Here is a 25,940-nt window from a genome sequence, read left to right on the forward strand (position 1 = left end):
ATAACCCTCTCCTATGCTTCTTCTGAAAAGATTCATGATTCTTCATGAAGAAAATCAACAGTCTTCTGTGGGGAAAAATGATTTCACATTAATTCAGCTTTTTTTAAAGCTGTTTCTGAGAAAATCTTGCAGCTGGAACATAACTGCGTGTTCTTGGAATTCAAACATGTGCAGAGGGTAAAGATTAATTCCTACAAATGCTCTGCTGTACTGTCCATGGCTTTATCTCATGCCTTTTAAGCATAATTGATTAATGAATACTAGATCATTTTGTATTTTATTTTGTATAATGTTGTGTTTTTTTATTTGAGGACCAAGCTAAATGAAGACTAGGCAATTAAAAATTCAGATAATATTCTTTTCCATGCGTAATACCCTGTGCCTGTAAATATCTTAAAATTATCCCTCAAATGTATGTGTTAAAATTTTATTTTACTTTATTTTTTGCTTCTGTGATAGAAACTAAGATGATGTTTTGTTTTGTTTTTCTTTCCTATTTAGAAATGGGAGGTATTTAAATACTTTATGATAGTAGATCTTGTCATAGTGACAGACAGATTGAAGTGGAATCCTTCTGCTCTGTCATTTCCTACATGCTCAGAAGTGTCGTTATCAAGGAAAAAGAGACACCTTAGCTGACAGTGCTTTGCAGCAAGTGTGATCTACGGAGCAAGTTTTTTGTATTTAACATAGCATTAAATTTAAATACATGAGGAAAAGATTTTTATATATTCATTTTCAATCTAATCAGTGAAGAAAAATATTTGATGTATTAAGATTAAAAAAAAAAAAAAAGCTTAATCAGCACCAACAGAATTTAATAGGCCCTTGCTTCTAGACCTACAAATTCAGATTGGCATTGAAGAACATACCAAAATAAATATAAAATGAAATGGCTGAAGATTCATTTGCTACTTTAGGATCCCAATCAATGTCAAATTCAACATAAGCTTGTAGAATCAGTTTAGAATCTTTGACCTCTCCAAATGCAATGGCCTTAAACAGAAACTCTTTCAGCATATGTTTCCAGGTATGTCTTTACTCAGAAAGGCCTTACAGCTCATCTTTCTTATTGTTTTATAACTACAGTAACCTGTTCTTTTACAATAGAGCTGCTGCTAAAATTGTGTATTTATCATTAGTTGATTTTTTATTAACTATTTTTGTCTTTTAGATATACACATAAAGATTACAGCATAGGTGGACCACAGGGTAGTGCAACAGGAGTCAGTATGGTGATCTGTGTCCTTTCATGTCTCTGAATGTCAGGGAACTGTGACTGCCTAAAGCAGGATAAACCTATTTTAGGGAGTCTTTGACTTTCAGGAGAAGCTGCCTCTGGAATTTTTGGACAGCTGATTCAGGGAGCCCAAGTCAGATTTGAAGAGTCAGGCTAAAAGAGGCTAGCTTTAGCTAGATGGGATGTTACAGTAGAGGGAAATTTGGAAGTGTGAAGGGTTAATTTGACTCCAGCAGTTGGGAGCAGAGGAGTGAACATCACCCTGGGAAGCACTGTGTGGATGCAGAGTGCCACAGGTGCCATTTGACATACTCTTCTTCCATGATGGCTGTTAGTAGTCAGGATTTGTTGTGGTGGTTTTTTTCCACTGAAGAAGCTGAATATATGATGATACACTGTCTTCCTGGTGACATATTCATAGTCAGTTCTTCAGCATATACCAAGGTATTGCCATTGGCATCAGTAGGGCAATTTCTATGAGGAAAAAATGTCCCTGGAATTGAGCAGCTGTGTAGCTACAGCTTCTATGGGAAATCAAAATATCTAGAAAAACATTGTCCATAATGCTATGGCCCATAATTAGGTGAAATGAGGAATCTCATACACCATTCATGTGGGATTTGGTATTCAAGCATGTGTCCCCTGTGGCTGATGGTATTTTCAGCTTAAAGCCTGAGTAGTTAACGTATAAGGAATATGGAACATAAACTATATGATTTTGTGTCCTGTAGCTTAAGACATCTGTAGTGCAGTTCTACAAAAAACAAATTGCCTTCACACACTTGCAAGAAAACAGATCTTGTCATTTCACTTGGCAAGTATTTACACTTCATTTTACACTGAAAATATCTAACCTTACCAACAGCTTAATTTCTGAAACTTCCACGTCAATTTGTCAGACTGCCTCTCTGCTGCCATCTGTCACCCGGCAACAACATGGAAAGGAATATTGGTAGGAAGGTTCAACCTCTAGTGCCATACTACCAACATCCACCTCTGATGCCACGGTCCAGCATAATTAAATAGGATTTACTTTTGGAGAAGTTCTCATATTTATTCAAACATTGTAATTCATATTTTCATGCATTGATCTTTTATATATGTTATGGTACAGGTACAACAGGGAACATAGTGCAAAATAATGTATTTCAGTAAGTGTATGGTATCTAGAGAGATGCAGATGTTTTTTGCTTCTCTTACAGATTCCTGTTTCAAAAGGGAAGTGCTACAATCATGTATGGTAGCTACAAAGAGCACCACACCTTTGTCTTTGCCATTTTAATAAATTACAGCAATAACATCAAGTGTTTTGCAGATCTCACACAATTAAATAGCAAGAATGCACAATTTGGTTGTAATTGCTTTCCTTCATTTGATTTTAGAATTAAAAAGTAAGTATTGCCTTGAAAAGGTGCATTGGTGTCTGCTGCTTAGAGCTGTGATGTTTTTTTTTTTTCCCTGGACCCTTGGTCATCATAACTTCCCATTCTTTGTTTCTCAGTTTCAGACGTCACCATTACAATCCAACATAGCCCCAGGATTCCAGCCAAGTGCTGATGTTGATTGAAAATGATCATTTTCACAGGTGTAAATCAAACTATATCTGCTTTTGCCAACTGAAATGCATTCATCTATGAGAGGTGGTGTCTTGCACAGATTCCTTTGAACCAAAAGATAGCTTACTGTGAATTTCAAGTACATGATAGTAAAAGGAAAATACCGCATCTGTTCACAGGGATATGTGCACGGCATTGCTTTTCTCACCTGATGTGTTGAGGTCTTTGGACTTAAGGATTCCAGGTTCAATCCTCTGCTATGTTTCTGTGAAATATTATACAAAATTCTGGAATTATAAAAATGTAATGTGATGGAGAATTTCCAAAGAGTTGTCACCAGCAGCTGCACACTTCATTGTAGATGATATTATTTCAGTAAGATGTATGGAACTGCATTGGAGAAATAAGAAATTGGAATTTTGTTTATTTCCTCAATCTTTTTTCTTTGGTTATAGTCTAATTGCTGTTACTGAAATCTGTTGTTGGAATCTGTGTTTTTCTTGTCACCATACTGTTGTTGGTAAAAGCTTCAACAGGTTCTTGGTCCCATAAACTGTTCTAGTTCTGCAGAACACTGATACTTTCAAAATATCCCTCTTTTCCAAGCAGTAACAGAAGTGTGTGAACATCACAACAGAGGGTGCTGAGGAAGGCCTCTGTGTCAACATAACCATTAGTTAGGAACTGTGCATGGATTAGTCCCTAAGAGATGGCACACTGAAATTCACAAGGGCAGTTGTGGCAACATGGAAATTTGTGATGGGAACTGGAGGGAGAACATCTCTGCGTACTAAGATGTTTCTAAAACTTAAGAAAAAAAAAATCATCCAGTACCTAACACAGCTCATCAGGCAAGATCTCTATTGAAGACATTTCTAATCCATAAAATAAAAGATAGTTTTTTAAACAAACATGGTTAAGCTTGAAAGACTTGAAACAATGAACATCCTGACAGCTTTTCAGATACTTTACAGACACAGATTTGAGCAAGGTGAAGAAGTCAAATAAGTTTTATTTATTATTTCTACCAAATGAAATTAAACACAGCTATAGTCTTAAAGTAGTTGACACTGTAATTTGGAGTTTAGTGCAAAACTGAATTCCAATATTAATACATTTAAGATAAAAAGAGAAGCTCAGGACACTGTATGCATCAACTCTGACTGAAATGATGGTTCAAAACATCATCAGAATTATATGAAACTTGTAACTTACATGTATAATTACTTGTATGTTCAATAAGCTAGTGTTGATAGAGCTTTCATTTTGTGCAATTGATTTAATTTGGAAAGAAAAAGATAATTATTTAAGAATGTGCTTTTGCACATTACTTTTTAATTCAGCATAGTGCAGCAAAAGTAGTTTTTCTGGAGGAGCATGGAATAACAGAAATTCATCGCTTCTTAAGTCACCAATGATGAGAAAGATTAGGATTCATTTGAACAGACCAGGTCAGGTAGAGGTTTTGTTCCTTGCTAATTTGTTCCTAATGACTTATTTACCATCAATATTACTAACTGGCAGCCACACTCATTATTGGAAAAGTCTGGTCTGACTTAGTATGCTTAAACTAAATCCCTGTGACAGAAGGAGATAATGGTTTTATTTAATTGGATAATCAGTGATTTAATTTAAATAAAACTCAGCTTTATTTGACAAACAAATCATTAGAAAGAGGTAGAAAACTTTCCTATTTAATTCCTCTTGAATAAAAAAGTATACTAATCTAAATTGGACAGTATATAAAAGGTAATTAAGAAAGAACCATGTTGTGTTGGTTTTTTGTTTTTTTTTATCTCCTATAAAAATTAGATAAGTGCCAATTCTTGAAAGTAGATGTTTTACAAAACATAAAGAAACTATAGCAATATGTTTCTAAGGAAATTAATCATGATCTTAAGATTCCACAACTTGCTATTTCAAATAATTATTTTTAGTCTTACTTTATTATATATATACATGTATATATTTTTTTCTTTAATTGAGTTATTTAATTATTACTTAATATTGTCATAGAACTAAGAAAGGCTATTTGTGGGTGGATATGTCAATTAAAAGTCCTTTATAGAACTAGTACAAAGATAAATCTTCTTATTGCAGATAGTTTTCAGCCTTATAAAGAAACAAAACTATATTTTCCAAACAATCTATATTAACCATTATTTTCCTCTTTTTTTTAATTCATCTTTCTTTTATTACATCATTTTAGTTACTGTTTCTTCCCATATGCTTATATTGTGTCCTAACTTCCTGACACCAGTTTTAGTCTGGGATCTTGGTTGATTAATGCATGTTAGCTGCATATTTGAAAGGTGCCTTTAGTCATCCAAATTTTTGGATCAATAAACATTTACACTGAACGTGACTTGAGCAGATAATGTCTTGTCCCTAAATGTCCTCTGAAGGGTATCTCTATATGTTCGTGTGATGAAGGCAGGAGAAAATAAAAGTATTTGATTTGATTAGCGACAATTGCTCTGTTCTTTAGATAAGTTGGTTTCCTGAATTAAAGTCTGTGACCCACTGCCTTGTATCTTGGGGGGAAAAAATCAGCTTGTGTTTTTAGTTGGAAGAAATAATAACATTTATATAAAAGCCACAAATGACAGTCTAATGATCAAGTTTTAAATGAAACTCTGCAATCTATGTAGATCATACAGTACTTGCCAATATAAGATGTGTGATACATATCTTCACAAACAACTCTCTTTAAAAAGGGAAGTGTTCCAAATACAGTCTTTCTAGGTGGCTAGTATGAAAGGTTTGTCATTTACATCCTTTTCTTCTGTAGTGGTCTTCTCTGTTCCACCACAAAGACATTACAGATCAGAATTGCCATAGTAGCTTTGCATCTGCCTTTTCCTTACACAAATCATGATTTTTTTCTTTTCCTCGGTTCAAGCTACTATTTCATGATTTTTTTTAGCCCATGATACTGGTAACAGAATAAAACTCAGTTCAATATTCCTCGACTTTTTTTAAAAAGTGTTTTATTTTCTTTTTTTTATTTCCGTCTCTTGTTCTTGCATTGTTTGTTTGTTCTGTAGGTTGTTATTTTGCTTTTGCTTTCTTTACCAATATCCATGAATTCATTAAGTACTTCGACTTTCCAAAACATTCAAAGTTCATTAATGCAAGTGATTGAAGTGTTTAAGATGTACGGTTGAGAATCAGTTGCATAGTATGCTGCAGAACTTACTACCAAGGAATGCACGTTTCTAATACGTGCTACTACCATGTTCAGTTCTGCAAAGAGTATACAGTAGTACTTAAAGTATGCTAAATTAATGCATTTGCTGATCTTACCAGTGTTTACAGAAGTCATATAAAATTATTTGTGCATCTGTGTAAATTCAGTAAACACTGAGTTAATAACACTGAATTGTTAAAGCTGTAAGCTGATAAAATCTGCTTTTAGAAAAAAAAAAAGAAAAAAAAACCTGTTTGTCTTACTGAGCTGTCAGGATGTGCTTAGTTCACCATTAGTAATGAATAAAAGTTCATGGAGACCACCAGAAGCCATCTTCATGCTCTGAAGGTCCTTCTTATAAAAAGTATGTCCTTACGCATCATTCGATTTTCTGAAACATTGCTACTTCAAAGTTAATCTCTGCCACAGAATACTAACAAAGTTAATGTCTGCCATTAGAAATATACAATCTTTCTGTGGAAGCGGGGAAAAAGTAGGTCTGGAGAATTTAAAACCTTACATCTCAGAAGGAAGTCTTAGGCAGACATACAGATGTTAATGGACCTATGAATTGAGTATCACAGTTGTTTTTCTTTCTTTTTTTTCTCTCAAAATAAGTTGGCTTTGTTTTTCAAAGTGGTGGTAAGGAAGGACAGGAAATGTTATGGCCTGCCATAACATTTATTGCAATAATCATACTGCTTGCTAGCAATTAGACATAACTGCCTGTAGAACTAATATATAGTTTCTTCTTGATATGCTTGTGGTGAGTTGTATTATCAACGTTTTCATTTTCTCTGAAGCAAACTAGCTGTCAGCTACTTGCAGGCTGAAGCAGACTGTTAGATCACGTGGCCCAGTAGACTGACTCAGTCTGGCATCTGGTACTGGATGTGATTCAAGAACACTGTCATAGTTTCTGCATAGATTTAAACAATGTACTTCACAATGCTCTCCATCTTATTATTCATACTTGATTTTTTTTCTCAGTCTTTTCCTTTGCCATATGTGTTATTGTTTGTACACATTAAAAAGAATTATGGGATAATGTGCCTTTATCTGCCATTACAGAAAAATAGTCATAGTTTTTTGCACTAACAGAGTTTGCTGCAAGAAATGATTAATTTTACACTTATGGTAGATTTGTCCAATGATCTGACCCTAAAATTGTCTCTGTGTTACTTAGTAGAGAGGATAACAGAATATATTTGAAATGAATCATTTGCATTTTCAAACCTCTGTGGAATTTCAGCATTCAGAATTTACAGAGAAAATGTAATAGTGAAGAAAATTCATATGAATACGCTTGTTTGTACCACAGTCTTAATAAATTTAAGTAATTCTGAAATGTAAACATGTTAGGGGAGTTTCAATAAGATTTTTGTAGTTATGTTCCTGACTTGCCTGTCTTGTAGTTGTGTTCAGTCATAGAATCATAGAATCACCAAGGTTGGAAAAGACCTAAAAGATCATCCAGTCCAACCGTTCACCTGTTCCCAATAGCTCCCAGATAGCAAAGCGGGAATTAAAAAAATAAGTACAAATCAGGAAGAAAACTGGAATACCAGAAGAAGACTACTGGTGCACACAGTGTCAGAAAAAATAGTGTATTGCAAATGTTCCAGATGTTCTTCAGCACAAAATGTGTCTTTTCTCCTAATGCAATACAGTATGTAGCATATAAAATCAAGATACATTAGTGCATGTTTATTCTTTAGCTTAAACTCCTTTCTTGAAAATTTTAAGTATTCATTGCCAAGACTACTTTCTAGTGCTGTGAAAGTCCCTGTTCATTGATGAAGAGTTGGACTAGATGACCTTTAAATGTCCCTTCCAACTCAAATTCTGTGCTACTGAGTCCAACCAATGCTAGTTCCTCTTTGTCTGTCTTTGCATCTGAATGTCAGTGTTGCATCTCATTTTATTGCTGGAGAATTTAGTTCAATTTAAATTAAAGCAGTCAGCTTCTTAACTACAGTAATTAGATGCTTTGTAATGTTTAATTGCCCCACAAATTGGATAGCTCAATATGGGTTACAAATAAGTATGCTCATTGTCCAGCAACAACATTTGAGGAGCCTATGACATGGTTTGATGAAATAAACACAATGTGACAAATCCTAGGTAATGCAATTCTGGTTAAATCAAAGAAATGATTTTTAGATTATACCAGCTGAGTGATATTTCTGAGGCACAGTAAACACAACTAAACTACAGAATTGCTCGTGCTACTAGTTGCCAAGTCCAGTAAATTTGAGATTTGCTTGTACTTATATCCTACTTTCATTCTTTTAGCAGCCATTGTTTTGATTTCTTCTTGTTATATTTTTTATTTTTTCCCCTATTGGTGGAAAAAAAAAAGTATAATTATTTCTCGATATTATAAACCTAGCTGGATTTGTTACTAATTGAATGTAAACCCTTCAGCTGGCAATCAGAGAGACTCAGCGGTCTCAGCTTTAGTTCCAGGTCTGATAACTGGATATAGGAGAAGAGTCAATATTCTTTGCATGGTTTCCTGTTTACAGATCCTTGCTTGGATATCATATTCTTTTTCCTTGTGATATTCCTTTGTCCAGGAGTATGGAGCAAGGGGGACATCGTAATAAAGCCCAGACATACTTTGTTTAATACAATGAAACAACTAAGAAAATGCTGAGGTTCCCTTTATAAAATTACATTTTTTTCTGTGAGCTTTCTCAGCATCTTTTTGATTTATTATTTTGTTTCACTCCATTTGTGTCTGTAAGCCTCTAAAACTGATAACGGAAGAAAAATAGCAAGTTTCAGGTGAACAAGGTATAATGGAACAGCAGGATGCTTGCAAGCCACTTAAATTAAAATGATGAGGAAGAAATAGATATTAATTATCTCAGGCTCCATTATCTTTCCATTTTACAAGCAAGGAATATTTAACTCCCCAGGAAGAAAAGAATTAACTTCCTTTGAATTTTTCCACAGTGAACCAGTGCTCAAGAAGCAAAATGCTTCCTTTCAGACTGGAGAAGTAATTTAAAATCCCATACAGGGGGTAACTAGATGAAAGATCAGAATCCAGTATGTTCACTGAGCAGGAATGATGAAATGAAAAGGTAGACGAAGAAGAGACTATGTTTATGTTCACTCTATCCCACAAACTATGACCTCCTCCACAGTCACAAGGACCTACTTTCAATTTCAAGGCAATAGCTATAAATGTTAATAATTGCCTTTTCTTCTTTCTCTGTGGCTTAGCTTCTTGCCCCATTACCAAAACCATTATGTTTCTCAGCAATTCATTCTCTACATAATCTCATTTCATGTCCCATGTTTCCTTTATTGTGTTTCACCTTGGACAGTATATCATGTAAATAAAGCCTATATCCATAATCTGCTTAAAGAGAATTCACTCTTGAAAACACCATTCCAATTTGTGTCCATTATAGCAGATCTCTTTAGACCTCATTAGGTGGGACAAGCAGGTGAGTATTTTAAAAGCTATTTCAGCATCTGCGATGTAACCTTGAGTATATATTCAGAACTTCTAGTTGTATTTAAAGTATGAGCATGAATCAGATAAAGACACTGAGAAAGATGTTCATCAGACCATATTTCTACTTCAAAAATGCCTACATTTTCTGTTAAAGACAGTGTTATAGTAGACAATGATCAAAAGGGCAAACACAAATTCTTGGAGATTTTTAAGTATTTTCTCAAAGTAGAAATAGAGATTTGACATTCAAATAGGCTGGAAAATGTGCAAATTGGTACTGAAGATGAAAATGATTGAGTTAGAACTGACGTATTTTTCCAAAAGGGAAGAGAAAGCCTAACTTCAAATTATTCTCTCTGTATCTTAGAAAAAATAGAAATAAACGATCTACTATTTGTGGAAAAGAAGTAGTATTTTTAAATTCTGTTTCATATGTATTATGATGGAAGAGCAGTGTATTGTCCTTTTTAAACCAGGTTTGACTTTGAGTTTGTTTAGCATTTCAACAAGCTGTGTGTGAAATGAAAATGAGCTGATTCTCTTCTACTTCTGTGAAAGCCAAATGCCTGTGAAGGATTTTGACACCCTCTCATGTAATCTCAAATTTGTTTGATGCAGTTATTGCTGTTTTTCCATTATTGGTCTTAAGTTTTGGTTTCTAATAAATCTGAAGACCTTTTTCATTGCAGTTTTAGTACTGAGCAGCATTCATGGCAGAAAACAGGTTTGAAATGCTGCCTGTCCTAGATATCAGATAGAGCTAAAAATATTAACATTCTACTTGCATTTTTTGTGTGCACTTAAAGACATAGGAAATTGGTTCCTGTAACACTTTTTATTTTACATAAGAAAAAAATAATAATTACTTTCAAGCCTGGAAAAAGCAATTAATGTTTCTTTCCTCCCTTTTTTCTTTTTGTTCTCAAGCTTCATTCTGATTTGGACAAGGGAGTGGGCACTGTTAAATATACCCTTTCAGGAGATGGTGCTGGCACTGTTTTTACTATTGATGAGACCACAGGAGACATTCATGCCATAAGGAGCCTAGATCGAGAAGAAAAACCTTTCTACACACTCCGAGCACAGGCTGTGGATGTTGACACCAAGAAGCCACTAGAGCCTGAATCAGAGTTCATCATCAAAGTGCAGGACATTAATGATAATGAGCCAAAGTTTCTGGATGGGCCTTACATTGCCAGCGTACCAGAAATGTCTCCAGTGGGTAAGAAGCTTTAAACTCTTGATAACTAATTGCATAACTCTTGATAACTTAATTGTCTCAATATGCATTTCCTGCTGAGGAGAAAAAGGGAAGGGAAATGTCTCACTCTGTATGTAGAAATATGCATATTGCAGTTTCATTTTTTAGTTTCATTTTTTGCTTTATTTGCTTGTTTAGTAAGTTATTGTCCTACACAAATGAGTCCTTTTAACTTTTAATTCCTGAAGACATGAGAAGAATAGAAATGGTACTTATGGCAGATACTGTTTCAGAGATTCTGTACTCTCAGACATGATATTGCATGTGATGAAGTGTGTCCCCTTTTACTCCTAGTTTGTGTTCATTATTTGCTGTGAAACATCTTGCCGTTTATTTTTCCTGCCTATGCTGCTGCACAACTAATAGCATTTGCATAATCCCATAGTTATGATATGAGGGAGAATTCTTCATCCTGTTACCTCATAGATGCTGAAAGTAATGATAGCCCTCACCTGGCAGTCACAATGAAAAATAGAAGTGGGAGAGATCCAGCCAGACTTGGCTGAGGTCTTGAAAACCTATTTAGTCATGATATTTAGTGCACTAGATTCCTAAGCCAGAAAACAAGAACAACAACAACAAAACAGAAGATTGATTGCAAACATGGTATCCATGTTACTGTGGGAGCAGAGAATTGTACAATCATATAATTATTTGAGTTGGAAGTAGTCTTGAAAAGTTATCTGGTCCAACATCCCTGCAATGAACAGGGACATGTACACTCAGATTATGTTGTCAAAGCAGAGAATGGCTTGCGGGTAGCCCTGAGGAGAAGGATTTTTGGGGTGTCAATTGATGAAAGACTCAACATGATCTGTCAAGGTTCACTTGTAATCCAGAAGGCAAACTGTATCCTAAGCTGCATCAAAAGAAGTGTCAACAGCAGATCAAGGAAGGTGATTCTGCCCCTTTTCTCTGCTCTTGAGACTTCACCTGGAGTACTGCTTCCAGTTCTGGGGCCCCAAACACAAGAAGGACATGAAGCTGTTGTAGCAGGTCTAGATGAGGACCACAAAGATGAACAGGGGGCTGGAGCACCTTTCCTATGAGTTAAGGCTGAGAGAGCTGCATATCTTCAGCCTAGAGAAGGCTCTGAGGAAACCTAATAGCATCTTTCCAACACCAGAAAGGAGATCTTCAAGAAAGCTGAGGAGGAGCTTCTTATAAGGGCATGGAAGTGACAGGACAAGGGAAATAGCTTTAAGCTGGGTGAGGGTAGATTTAGACTAGATGTTGGGAAGAAATTCCTTACTGTAAGGATGGTGAGACACTGGAACTGGTTGTTGAGTGAGGTTGTGGATGCCCCCACCGTGGAAGGATTCAAGACCAGGCTGGATGGGGCTTTGAGCAACCTGGTCTAGTGGGAGGTGTCCCTGACTATAGTAATGGGGTTAGAACTAGATGATCTCAAAGGTCCCTTCCAACTATGGATGTTCGGTAAAATACTAATCATGATTTGATTTTATGGGGATTTCTTTTCAAGGTATGCTGTGCACTATAGCTTTTACCTTGACTAGGAGTTGCAAGACTGAAATGTAAATGACTATTATGCAACCTTCAGACATCTATTTAAAATAAATAGATTTCAGTGTATTCTCCCTTGGACAAACAACAGCAAATGCTATGGCAAGAATACGTCCTCTTGACCTCCACATTATTCTGGCACATTCACTACCTCTAGAAGATTTACACATAACAGTTTATTTTCCTCCATAGCAAAAATTAAAGATGGATAAAAATTGATCAGAAAAGTCTAGTCAAGGAAAAAATACTCTAAATGGAGGCCTAAACTCCAATTAGTGGTTACTAAAGCAGATAGCAGATTTTGCTGTTGGGTTGTCTTACAGCAAAAATACAGAAAATTGCCTTCTATGATGTGCGAGGAGATAGTGCCTTCTCAGATCCAGGTCTTCCCACTTCCATTCACTCTCTTATCACTGCTCCTGTTACAACACACAAGCTCTAAATTTTCGGAGGATTTAGCAGTTACTGCTTCCCATTATCAGTACTATTTAGTTTCACCTATAGAAGTGCGTAGATCTACCACTGTCTGAGGACAACATAGAAAATCACTTTGATTTTTTAGCTAGAGTTTTTTAGCTAGTGCTAGCATATGGTTGCTTTGGCAGAAGTACTAATAAACATATCCTGTTTTTTTTTTTTATACTAAGATTTTTTAGTCATCAGTTTTGAAGTCCCTAACATTTTAAACTTCACTTACTGTATTTTTGCAACAGTGTCTTTTATGAAATGCATGCATACACATTATTTGTTTTCTGTGGAAAATATGCTACATCATGATTCTTTTCCCTCCTTTCTAGTAATTTCTATGACAGGTGATGATGACCAACAGTTTACTGTTTTTTATTGTTGCATGATACTCACATGCAAAGATTGACTGCATTTTGTAGAAACTTATGCTGGATCATCATAGAATGGCCTAGGTTGAAAAGGACTATAATGATCACCTAGTTTCAACCCCCCTTCTACAGGCAGGGTCATCAACCACTAGACCAGGCTGCCCAGAGTCACATTCAGCCTGGCCTCAAATGCCTTCAGGGATGGGGTATCCACATCCTCTTGGGCAAATTGTTACAGTGCATCACCACCCTCTGAGTGAAAAACTTCCTCCTAATATCTAACTTAAACCTCCCCTGTCTCAGTTTAAAACCATACCCCCATGTCCTGTCACCATCCACCCTTGTAAACAGCCATTCCCTCTCCTGTTTATATGCTCCCTTCAAGTACTGGAAGGCCACAATGAGGTCTCCCCGGAGCCTTCTCTTCTCCAAGCTAAACATGCCCAGTTCTCTCAATCTTTCTTCATAAGGGTGGTGCTTCAGCCCTCTAATCATCTTAGTGGTCCTCTTCTGGACTTGTTCCAAGAGTTCCAAGTGTCTTTCTTGTGCTGGGTGTTCTAGGCCTGGAAGCAGTACTCCAAATGGAGCCTCAGAAGAGCCAAGCAGAGGGGGAGTTAAATGGCAATAATGAGCAGAATATAGACAAATTTGAGAGAGAACCAGCAAGTAAAATTCTTAAGACAACACCCACTGTAAACACAGAGAATATATTCCATTTGGACGCTGCAGTAAAGTGACATATGCAAAATACCTTTTAAGTCCCACACTCTGCATTGGTGGGAAAGGAATGTACAGAGCAGGGAACTCTTGTGAAACAAGGTGTCCTTCAGAGCCCTTACACACTGTTTAGAAATTTTCACAGCTACACTGCTCCCAGTTTTATTACATCTATTAATTGCTGTCATTGAAGCTTTGGTAGCTGAAAATACACCTTAGCATTCATTCCCAGATTCAGAACTCTAGTCCTAAATCTATAATAAAATCCTGTACCGTGGTGATAGCAAAAGATATAAAAATTCCTAGGATCCTAATATCAGGTTTTCTGAATATAGATAACATTTAGAGATACTATGAGACATTTGGATACAGCACCTGCATTTTCTAATAACTGTGTTATTGTCTATGCATGTTTTAGGTGAAAATTGGACTTTTTCCATGCAAATTTTCTTTGAGATTATATTAAATTTGTTTTACACTGTCTGTAGACCAAGGTTTTTCTTTGATTGGTTTTTGGTTTGTGTGGGTTGTTTGTTTTTTGGTTTGTTTGTTTGTCTTTTCTTTTTGATCAGTAGATAGGTTTTTTCCTCTAATCACTACCACTCCTTAAAAAAAAATATTAAGATAGTGCTCATCTTTTAGATTTTTCTGAATACAAGATAATTTTGGGACTACTATTTCTATTTAATGATGCATTCTTTACTGGGAACCAAATTTCTTCATGTTCTATTTACTCAGAAAAAGCAACATCAGCAGGATGCTTTCTGTGCTTTAAAACTAATTTAAGACACCTGCAAAACAGAATACCTACCTGTTTTACATCAGAAGCAATTAACTTCACACCTTCCACACATGCAGTGTAATCTACTCACCTACAAAAAGGGGATACAAATAGATTTATCACAGATACACATGAAAGAAGTACTGACTTTAAAAATGTCTTAGTTACAGACTGCTGTATCATGCAGGCTACTTTACTAATGTATGATTTTTCATTATTTTTTCTAAGAGTCTGTAGTTTATATACTGTAGTGAAAGGATGCTGTTATCTCAGAAGCTGACATTGTTGCTCATATAACCATCGGAGCAAAGAGCTGTAGAATACAGGAGCTGGATGACAAAGTATTTATTTCAGAAGGAACAATGATGTTAAGTTCCCTACAGAGAAACTCAGCAGATGGAGTAGAACTGAACACAAATTGCTATTATGTTAACCTGTGCCTAGTTAGGAAACTGACAAGAGCTTAGGGTCTAGACTTTTTTTCTTTTTTTTTCTTTTTTTTCCTTTATTCTGGTATTGGTTTGATTTAGCCATCTTTATCTGAAAATGTTCTCTTGAAATAATGTGAATGCCAAAATACAGCACAAACTAGAAATGGAAATCTCCATGTATGAAGACTGAGAAGGGGAAGGAAGCTTCTGAATTTGTAAGTTAGAAAAATATGTTGTCTTTAAATATAGCTTAATTTTGTTGCTGATTATGGTGGCTGTACCAGCTTCTTTTGGAGGAGAACTCTTGAGAGAATGCAAATACAGAGCAAGTTTAGATGAAAGTTATCCTATTATTGAAACTTCATGTCCAAGTGAATCAGAACTACAGCATACCAGCATTAACACACACTCAAGGAAAGAGCTAAATATGTATTTCAAATATAAAGATATATACAGAGATATCTGCATTTCTTTCACTAAATAGGCATTTTAATTGATCATCTTCTTAATGATGTATTACATGTGACTAATTTACAACTTGTGCCACAATTTACTGTTTGTTTTCAAAGGTGCTGCTGTTATTCCTCTATGCTTACAGTTGGGACTATACTAAACTCATTAATTCCCTAAGTTACAGATACCATGTGTTCCTTCCCAGACAATTTTTTTCCATACCTTTCCACTAGATTAACTCTTTAGTGCTTTGGGGAGCTCTACAAACTAGAGGACATCAAGGCAATTTTTTTACCCTTTTGGTTATTAATTAAATAGTAATGGAATATGTTCACATTACACAGCTGTATTTCTGATTATAGTTGAATTCTATTTAAAATGGCCTCAGTGGTAACATTACAATGCTCTATGATGTTAGAAAATTGGTATCAGGTTATTTTTACTGGGCGTCCCCCATGGTACAAAATAGCAGCTAGAACATAACAAGCATGTTATATGTATTCTTCCTAGTGCAGGCTACAGACAGCCTCTGTGAAGTCTCTGGCACTATTCCTTTTGAAGTTAATACTTCAGTAAGGGTTATACTTTAGCATTGACAAAAGCTTATAATGTGTAAGTATATGTTTAATGTACCCAGTAGTTTAATATAAAGGGATATCAATCTGTAGAAAATTAATCATATGAACTGGTGGGCAGAGAGAAATTCAGGAACCTGCACTCTGGTTAAACATTGCGTACAGTTGCCTGCCTTTGTGTAGCCAAGAGCTTACCCTGGTATAAGGTATTTAAATGGAATTACGTAATGTCATGGGTAGATGTCTGGTGGTACAATCTGTGCAGCCTCCGTGTACAATTCTACCATCTCCACTATGATCTTTATGCTTTTTTTCTGGTGTTTGAAAGTTCTCAAAGACAGTGATGGGAATTGGATGAAATATTCAAAATAGAATTGCACTCAATTTGAATAGGAGGATAACAATGACTTGTTTATCCTCTTTTCTATATCTAATTCAACCATTTTGTCTCTTTTGTCTATGGGTAATCATTAAACCAATAGCTCAGTAGGATTTTCCACAGTGATTTCACAAATAACGTTTGATATGTAACTGAGGTATGACCCATCTATGTGACAGTTCTGATAAAGTAGATTTTCCCAGGTGTGTTACTTTCAAATAATCATAGAACTGCTCAGCTTGGAAAAGACCTTGAAGATCATAAGTCAAACCACAACCTAACCAAACTTACCCTAACTCTAACTATTCTCTGCTAAGTCATGTCCCTGAGCACCACATCCAAATGGCTTTTAAACACATTCAGGGATGGTGACTCCACCACCTCCTTGGGGAGCCTATTCCAGTGCTTAACAACCCTTTATGTAAAGAACTTTTTCCTAATATCCAAACTAAACTTACCCTGGCACAACTTGAGGCCATTTCCCCTCATCCTGTCCTCTGTCACCAGTGAGAAGAGACCAACCCTGCTCTTACTGCAAGCACCTTTCAGGTATTTGAAGAGAGCAATAAGGTCTTCCCTAAGCCTCCTTTTCCCCAGACTGAACAGCCCCAGTTCCTTCAGTCTCTCCTCACAGGGCATATTCTCCAAGGTCCTCACAAGCCTTGTTGCCCTTCTTTGGACCTGCTCCAGCACCTCAATGTCCCTTCTGTATTGAGATGCCCAAAACTGAACACAGTACTCGAGGTCAGGCCTCACCAATGCCGAGTACAGAGGCATGATGACTTCCCTAGTCCTGCTCACCACTCCATTCCTGATACAAGCCAGGATGCCATTGGCCTTCTTGGCCACCTGGGCACACTGCTGGCTCACATTCAGCCAACTGTCCATCGTAGTGTGAAATCTCAGTGACTTGGTGACCTTTCCATTCCCCTGCTATGTTTTGCAGACAATTGTTTAATTTTGTCAAGTTGTTACCTGCTTGTATGTTTTCTTTTACTGGCTGTCTATGAGTTTAGATGGCAATGGCAGTCTCCCTCTAGTAAAAGACTGGTCATTTATCCCCACCATTTGATTTCTACATTTTATTTAGGTATTAAAAAGATGTTTTCTCTTTGAAATTATTACTATTATTGTTGCTGCTATTTTCAGTGTTATTCATTTATTTATAAATCACTCTTTGGTTTGGAACCTTGCTCAAAGCTTTATGGAAATTGAAACACTGTTTTTCTATGTAAATAATATATATGTATACACACACTCAGTGATTCACTTAGCAGTTTTAAAAAGCTTTATAAAAAGTGGCTTACTTCCACAACACTGTAATAACTCATAGAATCACAGAATAGCTTAAATTGGAAAAGACCTTAAAGACCGTCTAGTTCCAAATTGCCTGCCATGGGTGGGGCTGCCACACCAGATCAGGGCTCCATCTAACCTGGCCTTGGAAGCCTCCAGGGATGGGGCATCCACAGCTTGTCTGGGCAGCCTGTTCCAGGGCCTTACTGCCCTCTGGGTAATTAATTTCTTCCTTTTATCTAATGAAAATCTTCCCTCTTTTAATTTGAAGCCCTTTCCCCTTTATTTTCATTATTAGACAATCTAAAAATTAGGTCCCTTTCTTTTTATAAGCTCCCTTCAAGTTCTGGAAGCCACAGTGTAGACTTCCGTGAGCCTTCTCCAAGCTAAACAAGCCCAGCTCTCTCAGACCTTCCTCATGAGAGAGGTGTTCCTCTCTTATGACCATCCTCTGACCCTCTCTAAAAGCTCCACATCTACATCAAGTCTTTTGATGTAGACAGGTTTCCCAGCCAGTAATATTATTTTTTTGTAATTGAAACTAAGCTATTTGGTTTTACTCTGAATGTGGCTGTTTATTATTTTTATGATGCTGAATCATGTTAGTTCTTTTAGTATACACCGAGAAGCTCAGTAATTATTAGTACTGCATTGTGGTTTGCATAATCCTCTCTGGGTTTAGAATATATTGCGTTAGGGTTGTTAGGATTATGAGTTGATTTTTGTCAGTGACTCTATTACTGAAGGACAGGTGTTTTAGTGTAGCATTGAGAAATGCAGGAATTGTTTCTAGACACGCATGTGGAATGTCTAAACATAAAACATATTGTATTGATTGTTGTTTTACTAGTCACTGACCAGCTGTAACTGTTAAAAATTAACAAGAAGTTGCTTTTTCTGTACCACAGAATGGCTCTAAATTTTAAATATCTTTTCAGCAAGACCTGTTCTTTTGGCCACCAAGTGGTTTTAAACATTGAAGATGTTTTAAAAGTATTACTTTTCTTAGCCGCCGAGTGACTGTAAACCTTAAATATGTTTTATGAAAGCTGCTTTTCAAGTTGCTCCCAGCATGGCTAGGAGCATCATTTTTCTTTAAGGACAGAGCTATTTTTTCATATTAGTTCAGTTCTATTTATATTTTTTTCAAAGAAGAAAAATTGAAAAACTTCACTTGCACAAGGTAGGTTTTCATTCACTACAAGCAATCAAGTCCTTGCCATCTTTTTACAAAGAAACTGCAAGTAATGACAACAAGTCAGTTTTAAAATGCATTTTTTGAATATTTTATGTGAACATGAGCATATGTAAATCTAGTGTTCTTCTCCTCCAATATATATATACACACAGTATATGTATATTGTATATAACACAAAATTAAGTCAAAATAATTAAAGCACATGTGAATTATATTTATACTAAGATAACTGGCCTAAGAAATCAGTCACTGATGGATTGTGACTAATCAAGTCATCATCAGTCCTAGAGTAGGACAAGACAGAAGGCAAAATAGTCTCCAAGCTTGCTAAGCAAATGGGAGTCACTAAACCAAATAAGATTAAGGGCTTTAATTCTGTATGCAGAAATAACTCCATGTGGCAAATTAGATGTAATTCTAGGAAGGCGAAGAATGATAAGAAAAGTGTTCATGACAATCTGGCTTTAATAGAACAATGAGAATAAAATGTAAATTGCAAATATTCTGTGAATGACAGATTATTCTCTGTTTGGAGAATTCTGTAAGATTTAAAGTCTATATCAAAGATACTGCAGATGAAAATGAAAGCTTAGGAAAAAGGATCTTTTGAAAACAGGGGTGTGAAAGTTCTGCAGAATGAGGAACAGCACATGAAGGAGTATTTTTAAAAGGCATGTTGCCCAATTAAGTAAGTGTATCTGACTGCGGACATTAAGATTCAATGATCCTAGATACTTACCACTTCTCCTCAGCTGTAATAAGGAACAGCATGGATGGGCAATCTAACATGATGTCTATCCCATACACTTTACATTTTTCCTGATTAAAGTACTATTACAGGTCTTACATGAACTTAATCTCCCTCCAACCTCTGATCAATATATATCTAAACAGTGCTGGTTGTAACCTTTCCAAAGGAGTAATTATTTTTATAACCTTCTGTAGAACTGAAAGATAAAGACATGCAGTTCCGTTAAAATATTTTCTGAAAAGACATGTCCATTTTGTGAGATGTGTCCCTGGTCAGCTAATTGACATTACACAAGTGGCTTCTAAATTCCTAGAGAACCATTTTTTATTCCAACCTGAGAATCCAAGTATGGGGTAGACCCTTGCTTGTTAGCAAGCAACCTGTAGGCCAGGCAGCCTTCTTTGGAGCTGAAAACATACTGGTTTGCATGTTTCTCAGTTTCTCTGCCATGACAAGGTTTCTCTGCCATGCTTCCAAGGCTGCAACAAAACAGGTTCTAAAAAAGTAGGAAAAAGATCAATGGAAATGAAGAAAACTGTCCTCTTTGCAAATAACTCAGCAGAGTCAGTATTATTGTCTCGTGTGTGCTAGTACTTTTTTTCTGGAATTAAACAGGACAAAATGGAAAAGTAGAACTACCTAAAAAATCGTAATTTAAAAATATTTCACTGTCAGCCTTGCCGGTTGTGTTTGGGTATCTATGCATAAGCCATCAGTAGCAGTGAAATCATTGAGGGCTAGAGACAAGACTGGAAACAGATGAGCTTACATGTGAGTGTAAAGAATGAAGCTGAGGAAGTAGGAAAATTTTACAGAGTGTACAGACTTCATTTTAAAGGAGCTATGGGAGAGTAATGTATCACCTTCAACACTGTTTTAGATTTGATTCAGAATGTTACTCCTAAAGAGGCTGATATGGGTTCTGCTAACAATCCACAAATTAATTTTTTTATTAGAAGTTTAAAGGATACCAATTAATTAAAAATTAGTAATCGTGGTATGAGTATTCCTATGGAGCTGTTTTAAAGGATAAGGAAAACAACATAAAGTAGACAAAGGGATCTCCACCAATGGCTGCCTGACACACCAATATGCACGTATCATTAGGTGAGAATGCATTTGCAGGTACTTCCAGAGATGTAATTTCAACTGACCACTTTGATCTTACTTAGTACATAGATGCTTACATCTGATTTTCCCTGGAAGTAAACTGTTGAGTAGTTTTCAACCCACTGAAGATGGAATGATGTTTTGTGGATAGAGATTCTGAGAAAGATAATATAAATCACAGTGGTCAATCACACAGTAGGCAGGTGAGTAAATCCAGAGTTGAAGAGTATCTCTTATTATATCATTCATATTCATGGATGCTGTCCAGACATATAATGATGAGATCAAGAAAGCCAAGGCACAGATGGAACTAAACTTTGTGAGGGATGTGAAAAATAACAAAAAGGGGTTCTATGTGTACATTGGATAGAAGACTCAGGCCAAGGAGAGTGTATTTGCTCTGATAAATGAGAAGGGAGATCTGGCAGCATCTGTGATGAAGTGACAGCATTGCTGAACAAAGGAAAGGTAACTTATGTCATCTGTCTGGACTTCTGCAAAACTTTTGATGTGATTCCACATCGCATTCTTATCTCTAAATTGGAGAGATATGGGTTTGAAGGGTGGATGTTCAGTGGATAAAGAATTGGTTGGATGATTGTAGCCAAACAGTTGTGATCAAGGGCTCAGGACAGTGACAACTGTTGTCCTTCCAGGGGTCTATCTTGGAGTGGTGCTATTTATCACTGACTTACACAGTGGGATTGAGCACACCCTCAACAAGTTTGGTGAAAACACTAAGCTGAGTGATGCAGTTGACATAATAGATGGAGGGGACACCAGAAGAACCTGGACGGGCTTGAAAAGTGGGCCCATGAAAACTTAATAAGGTTCATCAAGTCCAAGTGCAAGGCATTGCAGTCATTTGATTTGGGGCAATCCCAGCTATGTGTATAGAGTGGATGAAGATCTCATTGAGAACAGCTCTGTGGAGGACTTGAGGGTCCTGATTCATCTGAGGGAGTGCACTCTCCTTAGCATTGTCTAAAGTAGGGTCTGGGGTCCTCACCACAAGGATGGAGCTGTTAGAGCAGGTCCAGAAGAGGGCCACTGAGGGAGCTTGACTTGTTCATTCTGGAGAAGAGAAGACTTTAGGGAGACCACACTGTGTGCCCTTCCAGTTCTTGAGAGAATCTTACGTGTAGGAGGGAGACCAACTTCTTACATGGTCTGATAGTAATAGGACAAGGGGGAACAGTTTTAAACTAAAAGAGAGGATATTAGATTAGATGTTAGGAAGAAGTTCTTTACTCAGAGGGTAGTGAGGCACTGGCACAGGCTGCCCAGAGAAGTTGTGGGTGCCTCATCTCCAGAGGCGTTTAGTGCCAGGTTAGATGGGGTCCTGGACAGCCTGATTTGGTGAGTGATAATCCTGCCCATGGCAGGTGTGTTGAAACTAGATATCTTTAAAGTCCTTTCCAACCTAAGCAGTTCTGTTGTACTATTATACTTAATTTATGTTTATTTCTGTTAGTAAACCATGCATCAGTTTTACAATTTACAATATACTTCTATTCTGAACTAGTATCCTAATTTTTTTTAAATATAACATTTTTATGTGGCTAGGTTTTCTATATTGTTCGACCATAGGAAGTTCAAATTAGAAGCCTATTACCATCCTGCCTCTCTAAATGACTAGAACTAGAACCTAGAAGAAAATTAGACACACATTTATACAGATTATTGTGTCATCGTCTTTATGGGAGGAGGTTGTATCCAGACACAACTATTTATCAACTGTTTAAAAGGGCATGTCAGATACTTCTCTCATCCCTATTTTGTTAGTTCTAGTGACTGTATACTCTCTAAATTGGTCACATAATTTTACAAAATACTTTTTTTCCTATTTTTGACATTTCTGACTTTGCCTGGAAATAAAAGGTGGATAGAAATAGTTTATTTATTTTTTATACAGTATACATCTCTATCAGGCCCTGTCTTAAACAGATGAAATGTATAAAATTCCATGTGGAAAACTTTTATTGTCTCAATTACTTCCACTTCTTGCCTCTGAGCCTTTATTTCTGCTGACCTTTAGCAGTAGGATAACAGTAATCAATATTTTCCACAGTTTTGAGAGAATTCAGATGACATATATGCCTGAAGGTTCATATGCTCAAGATTGTAATTTATAGTCTTGCAAGACATGATAGAGATACAGATGCTCAAATTATCAGCCCCACTTGCTTCTTCTCTGGTTCAGTAACTCCAAATTCATCTACTTTTTCTTTCTGCTTCCACTCCATCTCACCTCATCCCTGAATTCCAAGCCAAACTATGTCAGACTATTTTTAGCAGATGTTAGGTAGTCCTGGGGTTCTTTCATAGTTCTTGCATGTGATTCTGAATGAATCACCATTCACAAGTTTTAAATGTTGGCACACTATTAATCACTGAGCAAAATCCAGTGGGACATAACACCTCATAGTTCAAACAGCTGATGATCCCATGTGCCTTCAAAAGATCATACAGAAAAAAAAGAAAAAAAGAAAAAAAGAAAACAAACCAACTTCCCCTAATTGCAAAGAAAAAAAATGGTTTAACATGATACCTTGAAGAACTGTGTTTATTAGTTCTATTTGCAGTATTACTGGAGGAATAAGGAGGGGAACATTTACATTTATGGAGGAAGAGGAGGAGTGTCTGGATATATGTAAATTACTGCTTTTATTTGCTACAGTCCAGATTCAGACACTAGAGTACTGGGATTGCTACAGTAAAAAGAAATAATGGATTCCCTTTTCAGCTTTTCTTTATGACAAATAAACAAAAACAAATTCTGTTATTTCCTGAAGGAATTATTTCATAAATGACCTAAAATGTGCCAATATGGACTACTTTCCTAAATCCGTATGAAGCTGGTTAGTTGTAAAGCAGGAGTACTTACTTTGGGCAACTGCACCGCAAGAAGAGATATTTGAACTGCTCATTTAATGGAAAGACATGGGATGAGAACCACACCAGCACATCCTATTGATCTACAGCTGGGCTGAATTTGTGGAGCTTCAGTAATAGTTATACTGCATTCTGGATACTTTATATTTTAGCCACCTTTATCAGTATACTTTGGGGAGTACAAGGGGACAATAACAGTCCTGATAGAGTAGCTTTTATGGCAGTGTGTTGCAAGGGACTTCAGGACACTAAATCAACTGGTGCCTTGCATAGATGTCCTGATGGTTCATATCCACTGTTACACTTACCCAGACTGGCTATGTTAAGGCCATTATCAGCCTCCCTGCCCATATTGCTAATGTGTTTTATGGTTTGAGTGTTTACTGACTTGCATGCACAGTGTGCATTGTGTCTGTACTGCTCTTATGAGCTATAGAGTTCTTGGACTTGATAGTAAGATCTCATTAAGGAGTGTTTTTTACCCACATGCTCTCACACAATATTTGTAAATGTATTATGAAAATGAAAAAGTTTTATGGGCAACTTGCTTTTTTTTTTTTTTTTTTTTTTTTTTTTTTTCTTGTCTAAGTGCTGGCCATGGAAATGATTGTGAAAACCATAGGCAGGCTCCCAAATAGCAATTAAAAATTGAGCCTGAAGCCTAAAACAGCACTGAGCTAAAATTTTCTGGTATGCATTAGAGATGTGAACCAATATGTTTTGGAAATTTGGCCAGGCAGTTGGAGCAGGATCTCTGGAGCTCAACCAGATCATACACAGTTCAAATTTCACACTTTGGCAGCAAGTGATCTGGGATATGTCTTGAAGGGTTATATGCCCATACGGATTTATTTCACTGATTCCAAATGTAGTTTCTTAGTGCCTGCCTAAACCTGGAAAAAAAAAAAGAATCTATGAATTTTTTTCCATGGGTTCCTAAAATGTCACTTAAGCCTTCCTGCAATCTGCTTGTGCACAGAACTGTCTGAACTTTACTCGGCTGAGCAGCCAGATGCCAATTAATGCTTAAGCACTGTCAGAATTCATAAAGTAGATATACTTAATTCTTCTTTGGATGCCAGTCAGTGACATTTTCAGAGTTCAGTGTTATATTCCATGCAAAATTTTGCTGGAGGTGAGGTCATCTGTCTTTGACTGCAGTGAGGTAGGTAGAAAACTTGCACAATATGCTGGAGATGCAGCTTTAGTTCTTTCCTTTTTTTTTTTTTTTTTAAAAAGGGAAGCTTTGAATATCACCTTTGTTTTAACCACCAGGCCATAGAGCCTTTCTTAATCTTTCTCACTTCTCCCTCTTTTTGGCCTGATGAATATTTAATGATCCTATATAAAACAAATCAGCTTCCTTCTTGAAGAGAGTAATGGTCTGAGCATTCACTTAAGAAGCAGGAGATAAGTATTCAACCACCATATAACAGAAGATTGGCTTCCGCTGGGCATTCAGGAGGAAACATCACCTGCTTATCCATTTTTTCAGAATTAGGTTGTTTTAAGCCATTAACAGAGAAGCAAGTTCAAAACCGTTTTTCCACAGTAAATAATTTCTGAGAAAGATATTATCTAGGACACAACTTTCCTCATTGGTGTTTCTTACAGGCTACAGCAACTTTTCACAATCAAGCTCTTTTATACAGATTGTATTGTTAGGCATCTAAACAACACCAAGTGGAAAAAATCTACATCTGGGTTTACTGGGTTTCGCTATGGCTGGTTTTGTTATTCATGTCCTTAGTATCTCTGTGCTGTGGCTGTTGTGTATAAACACATCATGTAAAGTTACTTCTCTGTTTTATAGGTGTATTCTTTAAAGTGGTAGAAACTGAAAGAGGTCTTAAATGCTGCAGCATATGTGATCAGAGAATTTAATGTACAGAGGGAATATTCATTTCAAAACTTGCTTCTTAATGCGTCAATATTTCCAGAACTGATGCAGCACAAATGAGAGTGCGTGTACCGAGGACCTGAGGGGAATTCACCTTGAAAAACCTCTTTTTTTATATGTTTGGAAAGGAGTCAGGAAACAATTACATTTGAAGAATAGGAAAAATATCGAATAAAAGTTGGGAAGCTGAAAACAGGCTAAAGATTTAACGGTCGTTAAAAGTCCAAAGCATGATTAGTTCAGTGAGTTAAGACATTAACTGTGTTGTCATTCTTTTTGTGTGTGAGGAGGAACGTGTATGGATTATTAAAATCCACTTGATAGCATTTTTAACAGTCCTTTGTAGTTGTATAGCTTTTCGCTGTCTTACTCTCT

At 36.4% G+C, this 25,940-nt stretch overlaps 1 protein-coding gene across 3 annotated transcripts in view; it reads left to right on the top strand.

Annotated features, from left to right (window-relative positions):
- CDH12 (cadherin 12) overlaps positions 1 to 25,940 on the top strand; it is a 329,076-nt gene that overhangs the window by 210,357 nt on the left and 92,779 nt on the right. For all 3 annotated transcript variants that reach the window (XM_052704301.1, XM_052704303.1, XM_052704302.1), the window contains exon 4: positions 10,386 to 10,680. In XM_052704301.1, the coding sequence (XP_052560261.1) occupies positions 10,386 to 10,680 (295 nt within the window). The remainder of the gene's footprint in view (positions 1 to 10,385; positions 10,681 to 25,940) is intronic.

This window comes from Tympanuchus pallidicinctus, unplaced genomic scaffold (genome assembly GCF_026119805.1).
Source record: "Tympanuchus pallidicinctus isolate F22 unplaced genomic scaffold, pur_lepc_1.0 scaffold5, whole genome shotgun sequence".
In the NCBI taxonomy this organism is placed as follows: domain Eukaryota; kingdom Metazoa; phylum Chordata; class Aves; order Galliformes; family Phasianidae; genus Tympanuchus; species Tympanuchus pallidicinctus.